The 24,430-nt window shown below is 35.9% G+C and overlaps 1 protein-coding gene across 1 annotated transcript in view; it reads right to left on the bottom strand.

Annotated features, from left to right (window-relative positions):
* Positions 1-24,430, bottom strand: part of LOC150105008 (protein Obscurin-like) — a 790,953-nt gene that overhangs the window by 77,527 nt on the left and 688,996 nt on the right. Inside the window, exons 66-68 of the mRNA XM_090395103.1 lie at positions 14,789-15,009; positions 10,967-11,111; positions 1,051-1,246 (exon numbers count right to left, since the gene is read on the bottom strand). Of these exons, the coding sequence (XP_090251229.1) occupies positions 1,051-1,246; positions 10,967-11,111; positions 14,789-15,009 (562 nt within the window). The remainder of the gene's footprint in view (positions 1-1,050; positions 1,247-10,966; positions 11,112-14,788; positions 15,010-24,430) is intronic.

Here is a 24,430-nt window from a genome sequence, read left to right as displayed (position 1 = left end):
TTACAGACGTACACAATATAATCATATTGCCATCTGCAAATCTCTGATCACAAGCTTTTCCGTCATCATTTGGCTTCAACCTTGTGTCAGTACTGACAATGCTGCTTCCCAATGTCAGGGGCAGTGACCCCAGCAGGTGCTTATTTAATGGCGGCACTACTCGCCATGTCACCGAGTTGTCATTGGGCTTTGTGAGGTTTTAAGTGAAACAGAGTTGCCACTTCTGCTCCCCCCACACCCTGATAGCTCAGTCGCTGTTGGTCCACGGCTGCTTATTCGCCAGATTGCTCTGCTTATATTGCAGCTAACCTCCATATCTGAAGGCTGTTCCCCGATCCGCCACCTGGGGACACACCCGGTAGCAGTCAGCTCTGCCCCGGGTGTATCGAATTTTCATGTTTCATGGTGCAATCGCATTGGAACGGTTCTTGTTGACATTCCTTTTCTCTCATCGTCAATTTCTTCATCCATTATATTCACAAACTTTCTTCTCTCTTTTATAAAATTAATAAAAATAGAAATAAAAGTGGAAGCCACATAAAGAAAAAAGTCCATGATATCTTCCTTCCCTTCTCATCCATCCTTAAGAATGGATAGAGTCCCTCTAATGAGGAGTTTGTGACAAATCAATGCAGCTGGCTCATCACTCCTCTGCTGAATCTCCCAAGGGCAAGTATTTATGATTGTAAATCCATGTGTGTTCACAAAGCCAGCTTGCCTGTTCTGAGGGATGAAAATCCAGAGTTTCTGGGTGAAAAAATCCTCTACCTTTGTATGAGACTGGCTAAACTCGCCTTTAGTCAAAAGAGACCAGATAAAGGTTCCTCGCATCATGAACAGGAATCAAACCCAGCTCTTTCTGACCAAAGGTCTATACTGACTGAGCTATGGAGACTCTCCATGATGTCTAGGGAATCGAATTTCACAAGGTTCAGAAAAAAATGGAAAAGTAAAACTGTATTCCCTTTATTGTGCATAATGTTATACATTTTTATTTCTTTTCTCCCAGCACACTGCAGTTTTAATAAACTAGCATTAAACATAAATTACCTATTTCTAGTTCACGTGGACCTTTATCTTTCCAAACTTCCTTTTTAAGTAATTCCATTTGTTCATGAGCATATCCCATGGTCCCAGTTTCATGGTGCAATCGCATTGGAACGGTTCTTGTTGACATTCCTTTTCTCTCATCGTCAATTTCTTCATCCATTATATCCACAAACTTTCTTCTCTCTTTTATTACTAACTGTGATGACAAATAATACAAATTGCACATTTAAATATTCAATTTTAATTTACTAAGCAATATTATAATCTAGTTGAAGAATGAGAAAAATGAAAGTTAATATCGATAAAAGTAGCAAAAGAAAAGTAAGTATAAAGAGTAACTTGGATGAAAACAGTTACCCTTCTATTTGTTCCTGTTTAGTTTTGTGTAATTGAATTACTTTCAGCAATTTCTTAAACTTTCTTTCTAGGTTATCTTCTACATGGAAAGGTATGATGTTTCCCAATTCATGACATGTTTGGACACAGAGATAAGTGCAATTTATCCTGTCCATCGCTCCCACTCCTCTCCATGCAATGTGAGTGATACACTTCAAGGACATGACTAACATATTTAGAGACCCTGACCCTCCTCCATTTTGAAGGTACAGCAATTAAAATGGTGGTAATGCAGGCCGGCCGGCCTGCATTACCACCGTAGTCGGTGTGTACAGTATTTTCAAAAATAAAGAGCCAAAAGGCTTCAATTTGGCAATGCAAGGTTTCTGTGTGGTCTATGAGGAGAACCAACCAGTTCGAAACAGCTGTCAGGCCAGTGAAACTTTATCAAAATGGACTAATAGAAAGTGAATATATAGACGCTTGGGAAACGTTTATGTTTTCTAAGTAGTCCGTGCTAAGGCAACTTGTGAATGCCAGTGAGCGTATTCCCGAAAGCTCTCTGGTCAACTTATTTTTAGGAAACTTTCATAGTTTCTATAGTCGGACTTATATATGCCTGATGGACTACATAAGGGATAATTACATGAAATAACATGTTACGGAGCAGACAAGGGGTTTGAGAGTGTTGGATATGATAGTAGAATCAGAAGATATATCCATAACCAAGATAGACACTCTGCCTCCAATCAGGGAGAGTGACTGTGAACATGTAGTCTTGTTCTGGGAAGTTGCCAAACATGGAATTCTCTGTCAAGAAAAGGTTTATGTTGAACTATAAAGCTGATAATTATGACAGACTTAGGAGTCATCTTGGAGCAGTGCTATGGCTTAAGAAGCTACAAGGAAAGAATGTCAGTAGTGCATTGGGAGGTGGTCAGAGATTGTTTGAGAGAAGCAGTATCAGACTGCATACCCAAGTTCATGTGGATGAGTAGAAATATAAAGCAAAAGCTACAAAAAAAAAGAAAATACTGTGGAGGGAATATAAAGAAAAGATCAGCAGTTTGAGTACAAAGTGCAAGCAAGAAGGGTGACCACTGGTGATACAGTCCCTAAAAATCTTTAAAAGGAGTAGATTTAATTATAATTCTATGAAGACATACATCAGCAAATTATTATTACATGAGTATCTCCACAGAGTCACGGGACTCATCATTGGAGACCTACACTAAGCTTTATTATACACATAACTATCATACCTCTGCTTAAAATTATTTACTGTTCAGGGCACTCATAATTACTTCTGGCAATCTATTCCACTCACTCATCACTTTCCAAGCAAAAAATTACTTCTGGTTTCATAATTACTTCTGGCAATCTATTCCACTCACTCATCACTTTCCAAGCAAAAAATCTAGTTTGCACTCCCTTACTAGCCACACACTCTTACACAACTTCCAGGGGTGATACATAGTTTCCTCTTTCTCTATTCATTATGTATCAAAAAATTTCTTTAGTGTCAGTCTTATAAGATATCAATCTCTTTATCATATCCCCTTGTTTCTGAATATCAATGGAATTTTGCAATCCACACACCTTCAATCTGTCCTCATAGGGGACAGTCCACAGACCTGTCACAAGCTTAAGAACTCATCTCTGGATCCTCTCTACTATCTCCTGAATCGCTGAAAAACCAGGTGACCAAATCTGTGCAATAGTTATGAAGCAGCTAAATCATTGCCTTATCTTTACTTGTTGCTGTGTTTTTCAGCATCCAAATAACCCTTTGGAATGTTTTGCCAATTTTTGCAATATGCCTTCTGGCCTTCAACTTTCTGTCCACCATTAGCCCCAAATCCCAAGCCTCATCAATTTCCTGCAATTAAGATCACATGCTGTGTATTGTATTGATGGTACTGGAAAATAATGTTGATGGGGGATACCATCAACATTAGATTGATAACAATCATCCATTTGTCACCCACAATATCAATTTATTTAAATCATATCCAGCAGGATATCTACATCATCTTTATCAACTATGGGCTTCTTCAATTTTGTGTCATCATCATCATCATCATTTTTTTTCCCTAACCCCCATGGAGTTACAAGACTCATCGCAAGAGGTCAATATTACTGAACACAAAATCTATCATACCACTCCTTAAAATCATCCACAATCTGCTGCACGTTCACCACCCTCTCAGGCAATGTCTTCCATGCTCCTACCACCCCTCCATGCAAAAACGTACTTCTTACCCTTTTTCTCACCATCTCCTTTTGCAACTTCCAGGGATGGCCTCTTGTCTTTGTTTCTTTTCCTTGTTCTATCATATGAAAAATCTCCTCAGTGTTAATATGATAATAACCCTTCAACAGCTTAAATGTCTCAATCATATTCCCCCCCCCCTCTGCCTTCCATCCCTCAAATCCTGATGACCAGATCTGAGCACAGAAATCCAGATGTGGTCTAATCAAAGCTTTATACAATAGAACCAGCACGCTTTTATCTCTTGTAGTCGATGTTCTCCTCAACATTGCTGCAATTCTCTTGGATGTCTTCACCACCTTTGCAATATATCCTTGAAACTTTAAATCTCTATTGACAATCAAACCAAGATTCCTTGCTTCCTCCATTTCTTCCAGTATAACTGCACCAAGTGAGTATGAAGCATCCCATCTGTGGATCCCAAATTTTAAAACCTTACATTTAGTTGTAGTAAACTGACATTCCCATGCCTTTGCTCACCCTTGCTTATTCAAATCCTCTTGAAAAGCCAAAGCATCAGCACTAATACTAATAATGCTCCCATGCCTCACATCATCTGCAAACAATTGAGCATCTCCCTGTAGTTTTCTGACAATATCATTGACATAAAGATTGAACAGCCGTGGTTCTAGGACAGAACCCTGTGGAAAAATCTTAACAACTACAGAAGAAATACAAACTCCACTGGTAACCTTCCTACTCCCTGCTACTGCTCCCTCGTATACAACGCTCTGATATCTATCTGAGAGCCAATCGCTAATTTAATCAACTAACCTGATATCCAAACCCATATGATGCAACTTAAAATTCAACTTGTTACATAGAACCCAATCAAATGGCTTGGAAAATTAAAAAAAAAAAAAAAAAAAAAAAAAATGAGTGTATACCTTACTTTCATCCACTGCTCTTGTTACTCTGTTGTAAAAGGTAACCAAATTACTAAAACAAGTGTGCCCTTTAACAAATTCCTGCTGGCCTGGATAAATAATATTACCCTCATCTGCTCAATTTTGTATACAAGTTCTTACCAATTTCTCCAAAATCTTAACAACTACAGAAGAAATACAAACAGGCCTGTAGTTTGATACCAACATTCTACCACCACCCTTACACAGTGGTACTATCTTCCACTCTACAGGAACTTGCCCAAACAGTCAAGATAACAGCATAGTTGCACAGTAACATTCCCTTAAAACACATGGTGAAATTCCATCTAGTTTCCCCCTGCCTTATTGACATTCAGTGTACTCGGTATTCGGAATACATCCTCTTCATTCAATTCTAACACTTCACTACTCATTATCCTTCTAGAATTAAAGCCTGTAGTACCAGGATGAAGCACTCTAATAAGTAATCATGAAATAGATCAACAATGTCATCTGCTTTGGTCATCTAATTCCCATCTCCACCTAGCAAGATAATCTGTCCACTATCATTTTTATTCCTACTTGCCACATAGTAAATAATCTCCTCAGGAATCTCCTTGGATCGCAGTGCCAGTCTCCTTTTATATTCAGTAAACAACAAACAAGAGTCATCAGTTAACAACTGACTATCTATCCTCCCTTAAGTCAGTCCCTATATCATTAATATACAAATTAAATAGTGGCCCTAGTACTGAGCCTTGAAGCACTGCACTAGTTGCTCTCATTCACCTAGCTTTCACTCCACCATGCCACCAGCTTCCTATTCATTTTCATTTACTCCAACTTATGTAATAGTTTTTCATGCAATATTCTGTCAAATGCCTTTGCAAAGTCCACTAGTATTAGTTTTTTGCTATTTCCCTTATCTACTTCTGCTGCTACTCTATTATAAAATGAGAGTAAATTACTAAGGTAGGATCTACCTTTTTACAAAGCCATGCTGCCCACTCATTCATGGTTTTTACCTTTAACCAACTTTTCCAATATTTTAACCACCACACCTGAGATACTAATTGGTCTGTAATTTGCTACTTCTATCTTGAAGCTACCTTTACATAATGGAACTGGCTTTCCCTTTGAACCTTGCCAAAGCTGAGACTTAAATTAAGAACTTTTCCAGAGGCACTGCCAGTTCTCTTACACATTCTTGTAGCACACAGTCTGGCATACTGTCCAGTCCCACTGCTATATACACATTGATACTTTTCAATATGTTAAGTACCTCCATTTAAGCCACTTCATTTCTCACATCAGTCTCTGTAAAATCTCCACCTGGATGATGCACCATTGCAGGGTGAATAGTTAGTAACACAACTATTTCTTCTGTTTCTGTTTCCTCCCTACCATGGCAATGATTAAGATTATCCTTCATAATCATTCTTCCTCTTACTACATAGCAAAAAATTCTTGCGGAATCAACCAACAATGAGGTCTGTTGATAATAATTTACTTTCACTTGCATAGTTAATTTTCTCTTATGTTAGGTGGCTGTGTTAATGATGGGAATGGTTATTCTTATGGAAATGATTATGAAGATAGAACGATTCTGTGTTCTTTTGGTTCGGACCTATCAAGCATGTGTAACAATGTCCTCATAAGTAAGGAACTAGATAACAACAGAGATCTGCAAGTTGACGAACTGTGTCATGCAGACCACAGACAAGTGTATGCAAAAGAGCATGCAGGTAATTTATTATTGTCTGTACACAAATGCTAGGAATATCAGAAACAAAGGAGTAGAGTTTGTTGCCCTGGTTAATATATTGAAACCTCATGTTGTAGGCATTAGTGAGGCTCTGCTATCAGAAGCAGACGTACTAACTGGTATCGAGTGCAAAGAGTACAGTATTTTTAGGAAGGGTAGATGGGATACGAGAGGAGGGGGCATGCTGCTAATGATATCAAATGTCTTGATTCCCGTTAGAGTTGAGACCCATGACTGCAATACTAGTAACAATTTTTCATATGGCAGTGAATTTGAAGCGATCTAGTGTGAGGTGGAGTCTAACAAGATAAATACACAGTGGGGAGTTGTTATAGACTTGGTAGATTAGTTGCTAGTGATGAAGAAATGCATCAAGAAATAAATATAATGGGTGTGAAAAGAGTAATCATAATGGAGGACTTTAATTATCTGAACATTGATTAGGTAACTGTGAAATCACATGACAAGAATGAAACTGAACTTATTGCGCTGTTGTGAGACAATTTCCTCAAGCAGCATGTGACAGAAGGAACTCATGGTCAAAGAGTATTAGATCTGAATATAGTATCTGAGGAGGTTTCAAAAGATGTAACCATTCTGCCTCTGGTTGGTCACAGTGATCATGCGGTACTCACTTGGGAAGTGGCTAAGTTTATGAATGTTCCATTCAGAAAAGGTTACATGTTGAATTACAAAACAGGAAATTATGATCACCTGAAGTATATGCTGGGTTCTGTACCATGGTATTAGTTATTGGGTGGGAAGGATATTAACAGTGCATGGAAAGTATTTAAAAAATACTTAAATGATGCAATAGCAGGGTCCCGAGAGTTTGAAAAATAAATAGGGTATTAGTAAAATGGATGTGTAATCTAATTAAGTAAGAGATTCATAAGAAAAAGATGATGTGGAAGGAATATCGTGTGTAAGGATGATGCCAGTTACAATAATTATAAAGCAACAGGTCAGAAAAGTCACGAGTGTTGTACGAAAAGCTAAGTCTGAGTATAAAAATAAACTGACTCTTCAAGTTAAGGACAACCTGAAAGAATTCTAGTGTTATGCTGCAAGTAAAAGAAAGAATGAATTTGAATGAATAACTCTACTGAATGCAGATGGTATGCGGGTAACTGATGCAGAAGTGATTGTTCAACTAATGGGTAGCCATTTTGCTAAAACTATCAACAGTGTTGCATATACAACATTGAACTCACCACTACCTCTTCACCATATGAGGAAACTCGTGTGGATGAGCAGGAAATACTAGAGCTGTTGCACAAACTGAATAAGAATTCAGTTTGTGAAACTGTAGGAACTGTAGGAATGTGCAGCAACAGGAACTGATTTGATAGGATATCAGCATGGATGCTAAAAGAGTGTTCAGCTGAACTGGTTATTCCCTTGACCAGGCTATATAATTTGAGTCTTAGAACAGGAAGGATTCGACAGGAGTGGAAAGAATGTATGGTAATACATTCTATAATATCACTGCACCATGGTGATGCTAAGACTGATGTGTCCAACTATTGACCAATCAGTATCTCAGGAGGGGTGGTGAAGATTATGGAAAGGTTGGTTAGGGCTTGCATTCAGAAATGGGTTGACAGAAAATCTCTACTTTGCAATGAACAGCATGAGTTTACTAAGGGGATGTCATGTTTCAGCAACTTGCTCACATTCTATAATAATGTTACCACTGAGTTAGACAAGGGGAATGAATGCACAATGATACTTTTGGATTTTGCTAAGGCTTTTGACAGAATACAGCATGGAATACTGTTGCATAAATTAGATGAGATTGAATTATAAACTATTGGTATGGATAAGATGATCGCTGAATGACATATATTAAAAAAGGTATATGGGGGATGTGAATATCTGCAACATTCAAGGTGTGTTCCTTGGTCCACTGTTATTCAGTCTGAAAACATTAATGACATTGGGAAGGATTTCACACATGAGATACAGCTATTTGCTGATGATGCAAAGATAGGTAATCAGGAGTGCTTCTGATATGAAGTACTTGCATAATGATTTGAATAGGCTGGAATTGTGGGCATGTGAAAATGGCTGTCATTTCAATGTCAATAAATGTAATAAATGAAACTGATGAGGCTGGGGATCTTGGAATTTTAGTAGACAGGAAGTTCAAGGGTCATATAGAAAAGTTGTAAATACAACTCAGAGAATAGTAGCAATGCCAAAGTGAACCTTGGCATGTAAAGATAAGGATGTCATTTTGCCTCTTTACAAGGCCTTGATAAGACCTTACTTTGACTATTGCCTGCAGGTCTAGTCTCCTGGTTTCCATGGTGAGAGTGGAAAGGTGAGTTTAAAAATATCAGGATTGTGGAATACAGATTATGAAGACAGATTGAGAATTTGTAGACTGCAGACACTAGAAACAGGAGAAAGAGAGGTGATATGATTGAGACTTACAAACTTCCAAAAGGGTTATACAGAATTTCAGTAGATGAAATTTTTCATTTTATGGAGGGTAGCGAAAGGACATGAGGGCACCCATGAAGTTGAGAATGAATGCGGGGATTAGGGCTAGATTTTTCTCTCATAGAGTAGTGCATGATTGGAATGGATTGTCATCGGATGTTGTGTGTGCAAGTAGCGTGGATGAATTCAAGAACAGGTATGACAGCTGGTGCGAATAGTATGGCCTCCCTGGAGGTTTATCTTAATAATAATAATAATAAAAAATATGGCTTTCCTACTTCTGATAACTGGTGGCAGCATAAAATAGAGACAGTACTGGAAAACGAAACTGCAAAAATTCTCTGGGACTTGAAAATACAAACTGATCAGCATTTGGAACACAATAGACCTGACATCACAATTATAAAACATCGGCAGGTTTGGATTATCGATATTGCAGTACCCAGTGATAACAACATTAATAACAAAAAACTGAAAAAAATTACTAAATATCAAGATCTGGAAATCGAAGTTGGCCGGTTGTGGCTTAAACACACAAAGTAATCCCAATAGTTATCAGTGCACTTGGTGTGATTTCAAAGTCTCTCTTAATACCACTTCTTTCAAAGAAGCTATCCAACTATTTACAGAAATTAAACATCAATGAAGTAACCCCATATGATCAAAAAAAAACAGCATTACTTGGAACAGTCCATATTTTACAATGCTACCTGACAAACTATTCTTAGATTCTTGGGTAGAATATGAATTATTCTGTATCACCAGTCAAATTGCTGTTTAAATTTAAATGATATCTTGTTTTGACTGTGTATCAATTATGTGAATAAATAAATAATAATAATAATAATAATCTGATTTGGTGTTTTGTAGTTATCCTTCATACCTGCACTTTGTAGCTCATGAGCATGCTATTCATCTTTTTCCTTTTTCTTTATATTCCTCCCACAATGCTCATTTTAAATCTTCCAATGTTTATCTTCCTAATTCTGGGTATGCAGTCTCTGATAACACTTCTCTCAAATAATCCAAACTACTTCTTGTGCATTGCATCCAGCTTCTACTACAGTATTATCATCACATCAAATTCCTGATGATAATGATGTAGTAGAAATGTACCATGTACCCTTAAGGGGTGTACAGTATGTTTCATGTGTACAGTATGATAGTACTACATGAAAAATTTACATCGTTACTATTTTCTTCCAAATCAATCTGTTACCTGTCACGACTCCAACGTTATTGGATCTTATATTTCTATTTTCTAAGGCACTTTTTTCTGTATCAATCTACCTATCTTTTGGTCTTCATCTGGGCCTTTTTTCTGCCAACCTGGCAGAGAACACTTGTTTTGCTAATCTTTCCTCTCCCATTCTGTTTAAGTGACCATACCACCTGAGATTAGCTCTGCTAACACATTCCTGGATTACTACTAATACCGCTATCCTAATTACCAGGTTTGTAGTTCAACATAAACATTTTCTTGACTGAGAATTCCTTATGTTTAACAACCTTCCTGAACAAGACTGATTGATTGGTTTCCCAATCAGAGGCAGAGTTTCTACCATGGTTATGGATATATCTTCTGATGCTAATACCAGATCCAGCACTCACAAACACCTGTTTCTGCCATATTAGCATGAATGGAAATGAAATATATTGCCAAGCAATTATCAAATTTATACAAAGAAAAGAAATTTTAGTTATTCCTTCGAAACAACAGCCACCTTAAGTTTTTCTCCACAGGAATGATCCAACTTTCTTGAAAGATTCTATAACAAAACCACAGTCATGTAGTTTCACTGAGAAAAGAGTGTAATAGTTGCACATTGTGGAATACCTGTGAGAGAGAAGAGTGACCAACTAATTATACCTCAGATTGCTGCCTATTCTATTTATCAGTAATGCAGAATTAGTATACAACTCTTCATTTTTAAACTATCAACACCTCAACTTGCTGATGATATCTTTTTTTTTTTTTTTACGTTTTCATTTTTTTTAGCCAGATGACAACACTGATCAAAGCTCATTCTACTTCACTGTTAATGGCCACTTTGTCATCTGCTTCTCTGTCCAATCACAGAACATTTCACTGCCTAAAGTGTTCTCTCTTACATAAATAGTAACAAAGCAACCATTTACAAATCAAACATAATTATACAGATTCATTATAACTGTGGCAGTCACAAGAATACTTTAGTTGTCATAAAAAACAAAAATATTTATACTTACTGTACTATCTCCCCAATGTTTATCCCTGAGATTTGCTGCCAAACTTGGACTAGTTCTAGCACCTACACGTAAATACTGTCGAATTCGAAGAGGAAAGTCTGGATCTCTGTGCTGAAGAAGGTAAGTGTCGGGTCCATTTTGGTAGCTCAAGAGGGGAAAAATTATACACCATTTTATATCTATTCTATTTAATATTAATAATTAATGATATGCTAAAATTATATCTAAATAAAATCAATATTATACTAATGCTAAGTTTGGCAAAGTGGTTATGTATCTGCTCTCCAACAATCTTTCAAATTCTACAACAATCATTCAAATCTACAGCAGGCTGTAGATTTGAATGCTGCCACGAGCATGGATGTTTGTGATTGTCTTTACTGGAAGATGAATTTCATCATCTAGTGTGAGACAACTTCCTTGCTTATTGGAAGCCTGAAGTGGCTTGTAAAAGTTCCATGTTTGATCATTAGAGTAGAGATTCTGGACTATGAAAAATAATTAGAAATATAAAAAAAAGACATTAATAAAAAAATAGAAACAAATTCCTTATCCTACCCAGAGTATGAATGTACTAATAGTTTACAAATGCTTTGTGGGTGGAATCACATAAAGTATAGTTATTTACAGAATAGAAATGATTTTAATAAATCATTCTGACAGTGAGGTAGCATGTGAGACTGACGGTAAGAGAAAAATAAAAGTGTCGCAGATGTCAAGATAGTGAGCATGAATGGTAGTGAGAAAGTGACTCGAGACAAGAAAGTAGACTTGGTGAAGATGAGGCAAGAAAAGAAGATTATATTGAGTGAAATCAGGAGAACTCTAGATATGAATGGAAGGAGTGAGGATAACTGTAATGAAAGATGGGCATGAGAGATAATGAATGATTATGCTGTCATCAGAGAGAGCACTAATGCAAGACAGGGAATTGGAGGGGGATGCAAGGAGACACTGCATGAGAAGTATGGATAAATACTAGTTGCAAAAGTGAATGCATGAGCAGACAAAAAAGAATTGGGGATGAGGGAACATATGTGCCTGGGGAGAGTTGTGGAATCAGTGACGATATAGCAGAATGAACAGGGACCAGTATGGAGTCATCACATCTGTGAAGTGGTGTTGGTGGGACTTGTTATAGAATCAGAAATGAGCTATATGTTTTTTTACAAATGCGAGAGGTATTTTCATTTCATCCTGCTAATCTGAAAAAAGGAGAATGGAATTATTACACTGATAGAGCTCATTTACCCAAAAATTATCAGAATAAGTGCAGTGTGGTTGGATGGGGATAGCATCCTGACAGGAATAGATATAGAGGGCATGCTGTTTTTCATAAAGATAAATGAGGGAGGGGAAGTGCTGTTGATGAGTTATTCCCATCCAAGTTGGGGATGAAAGAAACAAACAGTTGGAATAGTTCTGAGGCAGCATGGTATGAGGTAGACAGTGTTTAGGTTGATGATGAAACTCAACATACCTAATAATAATGGAAAATAAATAAAAAAACAAATAAATAAAAGTTAATGATAAAGGAAAAGAAATGAAACATTTATAAATGGAAGAGGCTGGTTCAATAGATTTAAAAAAACATAGTAATAGAATATGTATCACTAGAAAAGTGACAAGTTTAGATACAAAGATAGCTTTGCATATAAGTTTATATATAATAATATTGTTAAATAAGCCAGCCTGGCTTATTTAACAATATTATTATGTTGATGTCCCCCTTCAACATACTCCGCTCATATATCTATACACCGTTGCATATGAATTTTCCATTGTTGGAAGCAGTGCTGCAAGTCATCAGCCTGGCTGGCCAAGTGGTTAGCATATCTGCTCTCCAGCCAAAAGGCTGCGGGTTCAAATCCCGCCGGGGGCATGGATGTTTGTGATTGTCTGTGGTAATACTAGTGGTGGTGGTAGGCAATAGATGCCGCTAGTGTAGATGATGACGGAGATGGAGAGATGTAGAGTAGGTGCCCTCCCTCAATGAGTCTTTGGACTCCCTGGAGGTGACAAATAATAATAATAATAATATTTGTGTTTCACCTTTTCCTGTTAAGGTAAGATTAAATGACCCTTGATTTAGTGCTGTTTCATTTAGTATTCTAAATTCTAAGAATAAGAGGTGTGGCTATTAAATAACGAGACTGGTTTGCAAAAATGTGATTTATTATTACAATTGTACAACTTAATTGTTATCCCCCTTCAACATACTCCGCTCATCTATCTATACACCGTTGCATATGAATTTTCCATTGTTGGAAGCAGTGCTGCAAGTCATCAGGTGTTATCTGCCTCAGTAGTGCTGCTGTTTTCTCGTTAAACTCAAGCAGCACATTAATCTCAAATTCCTTGTGAAATTGATCGCCAACCAAGTGTTTGAATCTGTTGTAGGATGTGTACGGTGATAATGTAATGTCACATGCACAAATGTTTGAATGGCACAAACACTTTGCTGAAGGTCAAGGAAACATTGAAGATGACTGAAGGCAATGCTGATCGTTTTTTATATATATATATCAATGGGGTGGTAATGGTTGAATGGGTACCAGAGGATTAGACAGTTAACCAACATTATTACCTTGAGGTTCTGGCCAAGCTGAGAGAACAAGTGAGGAAGAAGAGACCTGATCTTGGATTCTCCATCAGGACAATGCTCCAGCCCACAGTGCACTGTCTGGCTGATAAGAAGATCCCAGTGTTGGACCATCCATCTTACTTGCCGGACTTAGCTCCATGCAACTTTTACCTTTTTCCAAAGTTGAAATCCACATTGAAGGGCACCCAATTTTCAGTCAGTGGATGAGGTAAAGGAGAAAATGGCAGTGCTACTGAAGCAGATAACATCTGATGACTTGCAGCATTGTTTCCAACAATAGAAAATTTGTATGCAACGATGTATAGATAGATGAGGAGGATAACAATTAAGTTGTACAATTGTAATAAACCACATTTTTGCAACCAGTCTCATTATTTCATAGCCACACACCTCATACATTCTTGGGGGGGGGGGGAATTATTCACTCTACTATCAAGTTTGTAATTGCTTCCAATCTTGCAGTACTGTTTTTAGCCATTTTTAGGTATGACTCACAGTAGGATTTTGCATTAATATGTAAAATTCCACTCAGAGTCCTATTATGTAACTACATATGGGTTTATAGAAATGTGTTTATATATGGGTTTGCCTGTTTTACAGGAAGAATTCATATTTCTGAAGGGAAGAGAAGAAATCCTGTTATTACTGCATCTTTATTATAAATAACAAATAACTTCGTTACTCCACAGAGCAGTAATGAAAATAAAAAGATATTTGTCCTTTGGCTGGGAAGACTTAGGTCTGAAGTCCATCCGAGACACAAGAAATCATTAAGCTTTTCAACTGGAGGTGAGTTAGCCAGTCTCACGAACTCTTAACTCTTTTTCTTCTCATAAAACAGACAAAACTTGCTGGAGAACACATATGATTAACAGATATAATATACTACTGTTCCATAGCCTTAGCCATTAAAGCAATATTTCCTAATAATACTTCTCCTGAAAAAGACCTATATAATATTCTTCAGATATGAATAATATTTGAATAATTTTGTTTATGTATATACATAATGTATACAGAGAGGATTTTAACCTAGATTTCTTCCCCAGATAATGCACACTAAAATTTACAATGGAAATTAAGTCATAAGTGTCTGAGCAAAGCCACTTGACTAGACTCACTAATTTAGGCTAAATGGTTTTGAACTCTGCATTGTGGTTTGGAAACTGCTGTATTTTAAGATGTATTTTAAGAAAAAAAATTAACTTAAAACATACTTGCTCTCTGAGGTGGCATCAATTGGTTCTCTATAGATTTTCTGCTGAAATGTGATATCATCAAAAAGTGAAGGCTTAACACTTGTTCGATCAAGTTCAGGCTCAGGACTACTTGGAGGAGTATATATTTCATCAGGTGGATAAATCATACGACTTGGATGTGTGAAGCACGATTCCATTTTACGGCGGCGGTAAAACCTCTTACATGAAGCATTGGAATGCTGTAAAAATTCGAATAATGTATATAATAAATTTTATATGATAAATGAGCTATTATTACAGATTATGGATAAATAACATTTCTCGTTAAAATTTTTAGAAATAAAACATGTGAAGAACAAGTTTAAAATTAGTCACTGCAAACAAGGATCCTGATATTCTGCAGAAGAACTCTATTATCACAAAAGACTTTGGTTAGTAAAGAATGATGGTTTTGCACATAGCAAACAGACAAGTAAGTCAAGGGATATGAAAAATTTAGATACAGATGACCTAAGCAAACACTAAATTGGTTGTTACTAGCCAAAATTGTTATGTACCAAATCTCTAATTTTAATCCTGAGAAGTTCCCCAGAAGTATTGATGCTGCATACAGTGATACAACAGGATATATGAAAAAAGTTAATAGCATTTTGGTGGGGATGACACCAGTGTCATTTGAGGACACTACTACTATACAGAAATCCAAAGACAAGGATATGACCAAGTAGGCCTGAAAGACTAATTGACATGGCCAACATTCTGCATACAAACAATTCCATAGCATGTAGAGCTAACTACTATGAAGTTTTGTGGAAAAGTTAATAACAATGATTTTAACTTTATTAAAAAATAAAGTTTTATTTTTAATTAAATTAAAAATTGCGCATTGTTAAGGTATATCATACTTGACAAGAAATACTTGTTTGCTTATTCTTGATTTAATCCTTTATTAAGTATAAGCAAAGAAAGTTTGTATATGAGGTATCTTCATGGCTAGTCTACTTATCAGCCTGGTTGGCCGAGTGGTTAGCACATCCGCTGTCCAGCCAGAAGGCTGTGGGTTCGAATCCCACCATGGGCATGGATGTTTGTGATTGTCTGTGAAAATACTAGTGGTGGTGGTCGGCAGTAGATGGCATTGGTGTAGATGATGATGGTGGTGGTGGAGACAGAGACCTGTACGGTACATGCCCTCCCTCGATGAGTCTTTGGACTCCCTGGAGGTGTCACATAATAATAATAATATGTAGCAGCTTTTGACTTCATATCAGTTGCCTTAGAATTCTATAATACAAAACACACTTTATTTTGGACATGCATATTGCTAAGCATTATGGGAAGGATCAGCCTAGGCCAATTTCAACCAATATTTAGGTCTCATCAGTGGGAGATAGATATAGAAATATATGACCTGCATAGAAATTAATGCAGGTCATATATTATCCATATACAAGTAAAAAAAAAAAATGTATTGCCATTTCTTTTAAAAATCGATTTTTAAAAATTTTTTTAAAAAAAGAACAAGAATTCAACTGAAAGGTACATGATATTATATGCACTATCAGCTGCAGGAGAACAGCTCCATCCACATTAATAGATATTCAAAATAAATTATGCTAAAATAATTTAGTTAATAAATTATTTTTAAATGTAAACAAAAAATTTAATTACAAATTAAGGAACACATGAATGGTGAGTAATTAGTCAGTATAACTTTCCAAAATTGAGAAAGTTTTAGGAAATCATTTTTGTTCAGGTTTGGGTTGTGAATGTGTGTGTCACAACTTTCTTTGTATAGTCTTCCCAGAAGAAAATAACTTTTGTGTAACACTTTGGTTTTGTTCCATTGAATCCTGTGTTTTGCAGATAATGTGTGCCATACTAAACCTGATTTGTCGGGTTCTTTAAATGAAATGTATTCCTGATGTTCTTCAAGACGAATTTGTGCAGAATGACCAGTTTTTCCATAATAACACAAGCTGCAAGAGCAGGAGATTCTGTAAACTCCAGGATAAGAAAGAGGAGGATATTTGTCTTTAAGTGAGATAAGGAAGGCATTAAGTTGTGAACTGGACAGAAAGAGCCTTGTAAGTACTTGTAATCTGTTGAAGTAATCTTGCTATTTTTTCTAAAAGTCCTTTAATATATGGAATACAAATTGTGGTAATTTCTTCTTGAGGCTGGTTAGGACAACAGCCATAATTATTGATTATATGTTTTGATAGTGTTTACATTATAACCATTAGAGAAAAAAAGTTGTTTTGATAATAAACAGTTCTTTGTCTAGAAGAGAATCTGTAGAACATATTTTATGAGCACTGTCCACTAAAGATTTGATTACACCATATTTCTAATGAGGTTGATGATGTGAACTAGAATCAATATATCAGCTAGAGTTGGCAAAAGAAGAGAGAAACCTCCCCCCATAGCTGTTCCCTGTATCTGTTTATACAGTTTGTTCTGGCAACTGAAGTATCCTGAAGTAATCACAAACTCAAATAATTTTACAGTATCAGGAGGAAAGTCTTTATAAAGTAATTCAGTTGTATCTGTCAGAGGGATATTTATAGAGAGTTAAATCACATTAAAACTTACTAGAAGATCTGCAGGTTGTAAGGATAATCCTGAAATTTTATTATTAAAATCTATTGAAATTTTTATGAAGGAAGTAAAATTTTCAGAACACACTATAAACAGATATAGGGAACAGCTATGGGGTCACCTCTTTTCCCAATATAGCTAATTATTTTATGGACCATTTTGAAAAACATATTCTAGACGTTTTTTCACCTAAACCACCAGTTTGGTACAGATATATTGATGATGTGCTTGCTGTAGTATAGACCTTCTCCTTGTCTGATCATGAATTTCTTGAAATAATTAATTCAATAAAGCCTATATATATCAAAGAATCAAATTTATCCTGGAAGTTGAAGATAACAGTTGTCTTCTTTTTTGGATGTTCTCATCCTATGTCAACCAAATGGTAGTCTACAGTTCTCAGTATATAGAAAACTAATTCATACTGGTAAATACATTGATTCTAACTCATGACATTTGGTACCACAAACTCTCAATGGGATTGAGATCTGCTGTTTCCTGGCTATGGTAGTTGTTAAATCGAGCCACTTATTAACTTCCAACAAAAACTAAACTCAATTTGTATGGTACATTTTAGTGGTATAATAGTTATTTTATTTTAGTGTTACTTACACTTTTTGCCCTTTGACAAGGGGCAGAATCATCCTAAAAGATGCAGTTCATTGTTGTGGTAAAGTGGTCTCTGATAATAGGCAGCAGTTCTAAAATTTTCTGGTACACTTGTACATTCACTGAACTTGTTATGAAATGCAAGTGACCAACATCATAATACAACATGTAGCTCCAAATCATCTGACTCGCTGAGAATTTGACTGTTGATACTAGACAGTCAGGGTTGACTTTTTTCCCTGATTGTCTTCGAACTATCTGTCTGCCATTGGCACCCTCCAGGTTAAACTTTTTTTGTCAGAAAAAAAAATTGCTCTTTTTCCACTGATCAGGAGTCTATTTGGCATGCTCTTTGCACCAATTTAACTGAGCCAATCTCATTTTTTTGGTTAATAAGGGTTTCTTTTTTGGATGCCTGGCTATCAGTCCATCTCCTGACAGTGACAGAGCTTGCTACAACTCCTGTTTGTTCTTCCCAGTCTCATTTCAGTTCTCCAGATGATGCACAGTGATTTTTGAGGCAGAGCTGCTTTAGAACTCTATCTTGGCATGGTAGACAGTGGCTTTCTTCTTCTTGTCCCCCTTCTTCCTTTCAGCAGATCCAGTTTCCTTCGCTTTTGAGAGTAGAATCTATACTACAGTAGATTGACTACAGGACACCATTTTAGCTCTTTCACGAGAGGAATAGCCTTCTCAATTCAACGCTCGAATCACAGATTTCTGCAAGGTATTAACTACAGAAATTAGCCATAGCGATCTCAGCATGAAAATATATATATATATATATATATATATATATATATATATATATATATATATATATATATATATATATATATATATAAAGCCCTAAGAGATGCATGGGCTCCATCAGTTCCATGGAGCCCATGCATATATTCAAATAACTAGTTCCATCAGTTATTTGAATATAGTGCATTTTGTTTTCTAAGTGCTTCATGCTTAGGTGATGCATTGCAATTTGAATTGTTTCTACTAGTTACTTACATGTAGCACCTTTTATTTACTGATAATTTTTTTTTTTTATTCTGATGGTGCATGTTTGAATCCATCAAAGTATTGGCAACTTAACAAACTCATCTATTTTTTTGTCCATACAATGTTGTCTGTTGAAAAAAAAAATATAACAAAACAGAACAAAAGCAGATATATGGAAGAAATATATCAAATAATTTATGTTTCTTATCCATGTGATTTCAGTAGTAACCAAATGTTATTTCAATTTCAATGGACACTTTGCATCCATATATTTATTGATGTGTAAACATGTCAAGGTCAGTACAGTGATTACAATTATTATACTTTATTCTTGAAGATGATCATACTATCAGCAACAATACTCAGATAGTTATAACTAAAAGTGGATGTGGACATGCCAAACAGATATAATCAAAAAATTAAGGTCAGTACAGTGATTACAATTATTATACTTTATTCATGAAGACGATCATACTATCAGCAACAATACTCAGATAGTTATAACTAAAAGTGGATGTGGACATGCCAAACAGACATAATCAAAAAATTACATGTAATTTTTGATTATATCTGTTTATTTCTGATTATGTTGGGAAAGAGGGAGGTGATATCCAGGAAATATTAAGGTGGACAAGGAAATGTGGGCTGGAGGAGGAGCTACAAGGTACAAAAGTGTATTAAGGAAAAGAAAATGGTCCAGTGGAAGTGGGACAGAGTAGGTGATGAAAATTCAGAATGTGATATAGAGAAGCAAAGAAAAAGGCAAAGAGAGCAATATCAAGATCTAAAGCTGAAGCCTATTCTAACCTGTATGAAAGTCTGGATAATGAAGAAGGTGTCAGAAAGGTCCTAAGGATAGATAGACAGAAGGAGTGGAAAAGTAAAGATGTATAGCCAGGATGATTAAGGGAGAGGATGGTACCATTCTGTATGAAGAAACAGATGTGTTAGATAGATGGAAAGATTATTCTCAGAAATTAATGAATGAAATGAATAGGGATATACAAAAGGATGGAGGGAATCTGGTCATGGGACAAATTCCTAACATAACAAGAATGGAAGTGGAGGAAGCACTGAGAAAGATGAAAAATGGGAAGGCAGTTGGACCTGATAACATACATCCTTGTAGAAGTATGGAAATGTCTAAGTGAATTGGGTGCGACTCTATTAATGGATGCCTTTAACAGAATCATTAAAACTAAGAAAATGCCAGAGGAATGGAGAGAGAGAGAGAGAATATACTGGTTCCAATATATATAACAACAAAGGTGATATCCAGTCCTGTAGCAACTACAGAGGAATTAAACTCATGAGTCACAATAATATGAAGGTGTGGGAAAGGGTAATTGAGAAGAGATTGCAAGACTTGGTGTCAATTAGTGAAGAGCAGTTTGGGTTTAAGCCCAGTTGGGGAACAACTGATGCCATCTTTGCTCTAAGACAGCTCACAGAAAGGTATAGGGAGAGTAGCACAGAACTTTTTCTTGTCTTCATTGATTTGTAAAAAGCCTTTAACAGTCCCAAGAAAAGAGATATGGAGAAGCATGAGGAAGAAAATGATTACAGAGAAGTATATACATCTTGTACAAGATGTATGATGGTAGTAAAACAAGGGTGAGATGTGAAGTAGAACCCATTGAGGCATTCCCAGTAAAAGTCAGGGTTCATCAAGAGTCAGCTTTTAGCCTCTTTTTATTTGTTATGCTCTGTTGTAAGATAACTAAAAAGGTCAATAACTTTCCTAAAAAAATAAAAAATAAAAAAATCAATACAATAAAAAGTTAGGAAGGATTAGCTGATTTGTAAAGTACTATCTCCCATGAAGTAGAAAGAAGAAACCTTTCTACTAATAAATAAAAACTATAAATAAAATTTTTTTTTTTTTTTTTTTAGGAAAGTTATTGACCTTTTTAGTTATCTTACAACAGAGCATAACAAATAAAAAGAGGCTAAAAGCTGACTCTCGATGAACCCTGACTTTTACTGGGAATGCCTCAGTGGTTTCTACTTCACAGAGAGAGAGTAAGAACTGAATCACCCTGGATGATGATGTGGTGATTTGTACAAAGTGTAACAAGAAGCAGAAAGATATGAACAATGGAGGAAGCTTTGGCAAACAATGGCTCGAACATCAGTAGAAATAAGATAGAGTACATGTGTTGTAGTGAAGCAGCAGAAAGTATGACATTGCAGGGCACAGGCATGCCACAAATGTCTAGTTTTAAGTTTTAAAAGTGGTATACCATGAGTAGACATATCAATACAAAATTAATAATGGAAAAAACTCACGTACAAAGATTATTTAATAGTATAATTTTCGCCTGTGTGTCACAGGCATCTTCAGTACATTAAGCTCAAATTAAACAATAACTAACAATTCCAAAAAGCGCCACCTAAGTAGCTGTTGTAAGATAACTAAAAAGATCAATAACTTTCCTAAAAAAAATAAAAAATAAATAAAAAAATCAATACAATAAAAAGTTAGGAAAGATTAGCTGATTTGTAAAGTACTGTCTCCCATAAAGAGGATAGACGTAAGCCGTCGGATCTGTTTAAGTTAGGAGAATGAAGTAGAGTTTCACATGTTTCTTTATAAAGCCGTTCCATGAGAAACTGACTTTTGTGAAGAACTCTTGTCTTTCTTCATTGGAGAACTAGACACATAGTTCATTGGAGAGAGACAAGAGTTCTTCACAAAAGTCAGTTTCTCATGGAACACCTTTATAAAGAAACATGTGAAACGCTACTTCATTCTCCTAACTTAAACAGATCCGACGGCTTACGTCTATCTCCTTTATGGGAGATAGTACTTTACAAATCAGCTAATACTTTCTAACTTTTTATTGTATTGATTTTTTTATTTTTTATTTTTTTAGGAAAGTTATTGACCTTTTTAGTTATCTTACAACAGCTACTTAGGTGGTGCTTTTTTGGAATTGTCAGTTATTGTTTAATTTGAGCTTAATGTACTGAAGATGCCTGTGACACACAGGCGAAAATTATACTATTAAATAATCTTTGTACGTGAGTTTTTTCCATTATTAATTTTGTATCGACAAATGTCTAGGTTCACATATCTAGGATCATGTGTCCAAAGTGATGAACACATGGACTCAGAATTTGATGGGAGGATCCAAACAGGATGGATAAACTGGAAAAAGGTTTCAGATATTTTGTATGATACAAAAGTGTCTATCAAGTTGAAAGGAAATATCTACAATATGGTAGGAAGACCTGCACTGATGTATAGCAGATGACCAAGAGATGGGAGAAGAGAATGGATGTAGCTGAAATGAGAATGCTGAGACTTGCAAGTGGTGTAACAAGATTGGACAAGATTAAAAATTTGATGATCAGGAGACAGTGAAGATAACCCAAATATCTGGAAATATTAGGGAATCAAGGCTGAGGTGGTTTGGTCATGTTATGTGGCGAGAAAAAAAGCTATGTGGGAAGGATAGTGGTGGAGATGATGTCACCATGCAAAAGAAGTAAAGGGAGACCTAAACTGCTTGAGAAGGGGACCTCCAAGACCTCAAACTAAAAGAGAAAATGGCCTTGGACAGAACTGCACGGAGGAGGCTGATCTGCCTCCATTAAGTCTTCACCCAATCCGCTGAAGCTCCCTCCTCCCCCTTGAGTGGGAATGAAACTGAAGAAAAGAAGAAGTCTGTTTGGCACATATAATAATTTATAATTTTATACCATGCATGGTGTGATATAAGATACCATTGCAAGTTATACATATTAGAAAGATTAGGTGCATGAACAGATGGCATCAATGGCAATATCATATTAAAAATGAGGGTATTAGGAAAGAACTTGCCACTGTCAGCATCCAGGAACCACAAAACTATATTTAAAAAAAAAAAAAGAAATTATACCAAGGAAAGTTAGAATCATTTTACATTGCACTGCTTAAATGAAAGTTTGTTGTTGAGAGCACTGCAACATGATACAGTTGAATATCACTATATCAAAGTAATGGAATCAAAGTCTTTTTCCTGCCAACCTGGCAGAGAACACTTGTTTTGCTAATCTTTCCTCTGCTATTTTGTTTAAGTGACCATAACAGCTGAGATTAACTCTGCTAACACATTCCTGGATGCTGACAGTGGCAAGTTCTTTCCTAATACCCTCATTTTTAATATGATATTGCCATTGATGCCATCTGTTCATGCCCCTAATCTTTCTCAGGACTCTCATATCTGCAGTCTCTAGTCTTTGGTAAAGTGTTTTACTTTAAACTCAGGCTCTCAGATCCATAAGTTAAAACTGGCTTGAATACTGTCTTGTATATACCAATTTATTCATTATCCATATAAATTTATTCAGTTGACTGCCTACCATACCAGCTTTGTTGACTCTGTTGTCTATTTCCATACTTAAATTACCATCTTCACTAAAAATTGTGCCCAAGTAGCTGAAATGTTTTACTTATTCTATAGGTTTTCCATTCACAATGCAGTTGATATTTTTGATGTTTCTGCCTATTTTCATTGTCTTTGTCTTTTTAATGCTGACCATCATACCATATCTACTACAACAGTTATTCAATTTAGTCAGGGAATCTTGCAGACTTGTAGCAGATTTATTTAGAAGTATAACATCATCCACATAAAGCAAAGAGCTGAGATTAACATCTCCAATTTTGATATCAGGTTTAATACCACTTTCCTTCATAATGTGATCCATATAGATAATGAATAACAGAAGGGATAATGCACATCCTTGTCTGACACCAGATTTAACATTAAACCATCTTCCTGTACTTCCTTCAATTCTTACTGCTGATTTACAACTCAAATAAAAACTAATTTTACAATTGATTTACAATTGAAAATAAAGACAAATAAGTACTGCTTGATATAATGCCCCATTGACACCATATAACTGTAGCATTTTCAATAGCTTCTCTCTTGGCACCTTGTTTATATGCCTTTTCCAGATCTACAAAACTTAAATACAGATCTTTGTTATATTCCCAAGAATCCTCAACTATCTGTTGTAAAGTGAAAATCTGATCCTGACAACCCCTATTTGGCCTGAATCCAGCTTGTTCTTCACCAAGCTTCTCTTCCACAAGCTCCAATTTTCAACCGTTCTCAAGTATACTTGCATATATCTTGCAAGGAACACTCAGTAGAGAAATACCTCTGTAATTCTCACATTCAGCTTTATTGCCCATTTTATATATGGGTACTATGAGAGCTCTACTCCAATCATCTGGAATTTGTCCCTCTATTCAGGCCTTTTAAACTATACAGTGCAGCCACTGCAAGACTTTTATACCTCCATACTTGAGCATTTCTGGTCAAATATTATCTACTCCTGCTACCTTTCCACATTTCAGGCTTTTGATGGCTTTTTCTACTTCAAGTATGGATATGTATTCCTGGCTGCTTGCCTGGTCAGTGTTTTTTACCACTCTGCTGTCATCACTATTTGTTTCAT

This window comes from Typopeltis vanoorti, chromosome 7, assembly GCF_054136105.1.
Source record: "Typopeltis vanoorti isolate ZY-2024b chromosome 7, IOZ_Tvanoo_1.0, whole genome shotgun sequence".
NCBI classification, from domain to species: Eukaryota; Metazoa; Arthropoda; class Arachnida; order Uropygi; family Thelyphonidae; genus Typopeltis; species Typopeltis vanoorti.
Note: the sequence above shows the minus strand (reverse complement) of the source record. Positions and strands in the feature narration are given on the sequence as shown.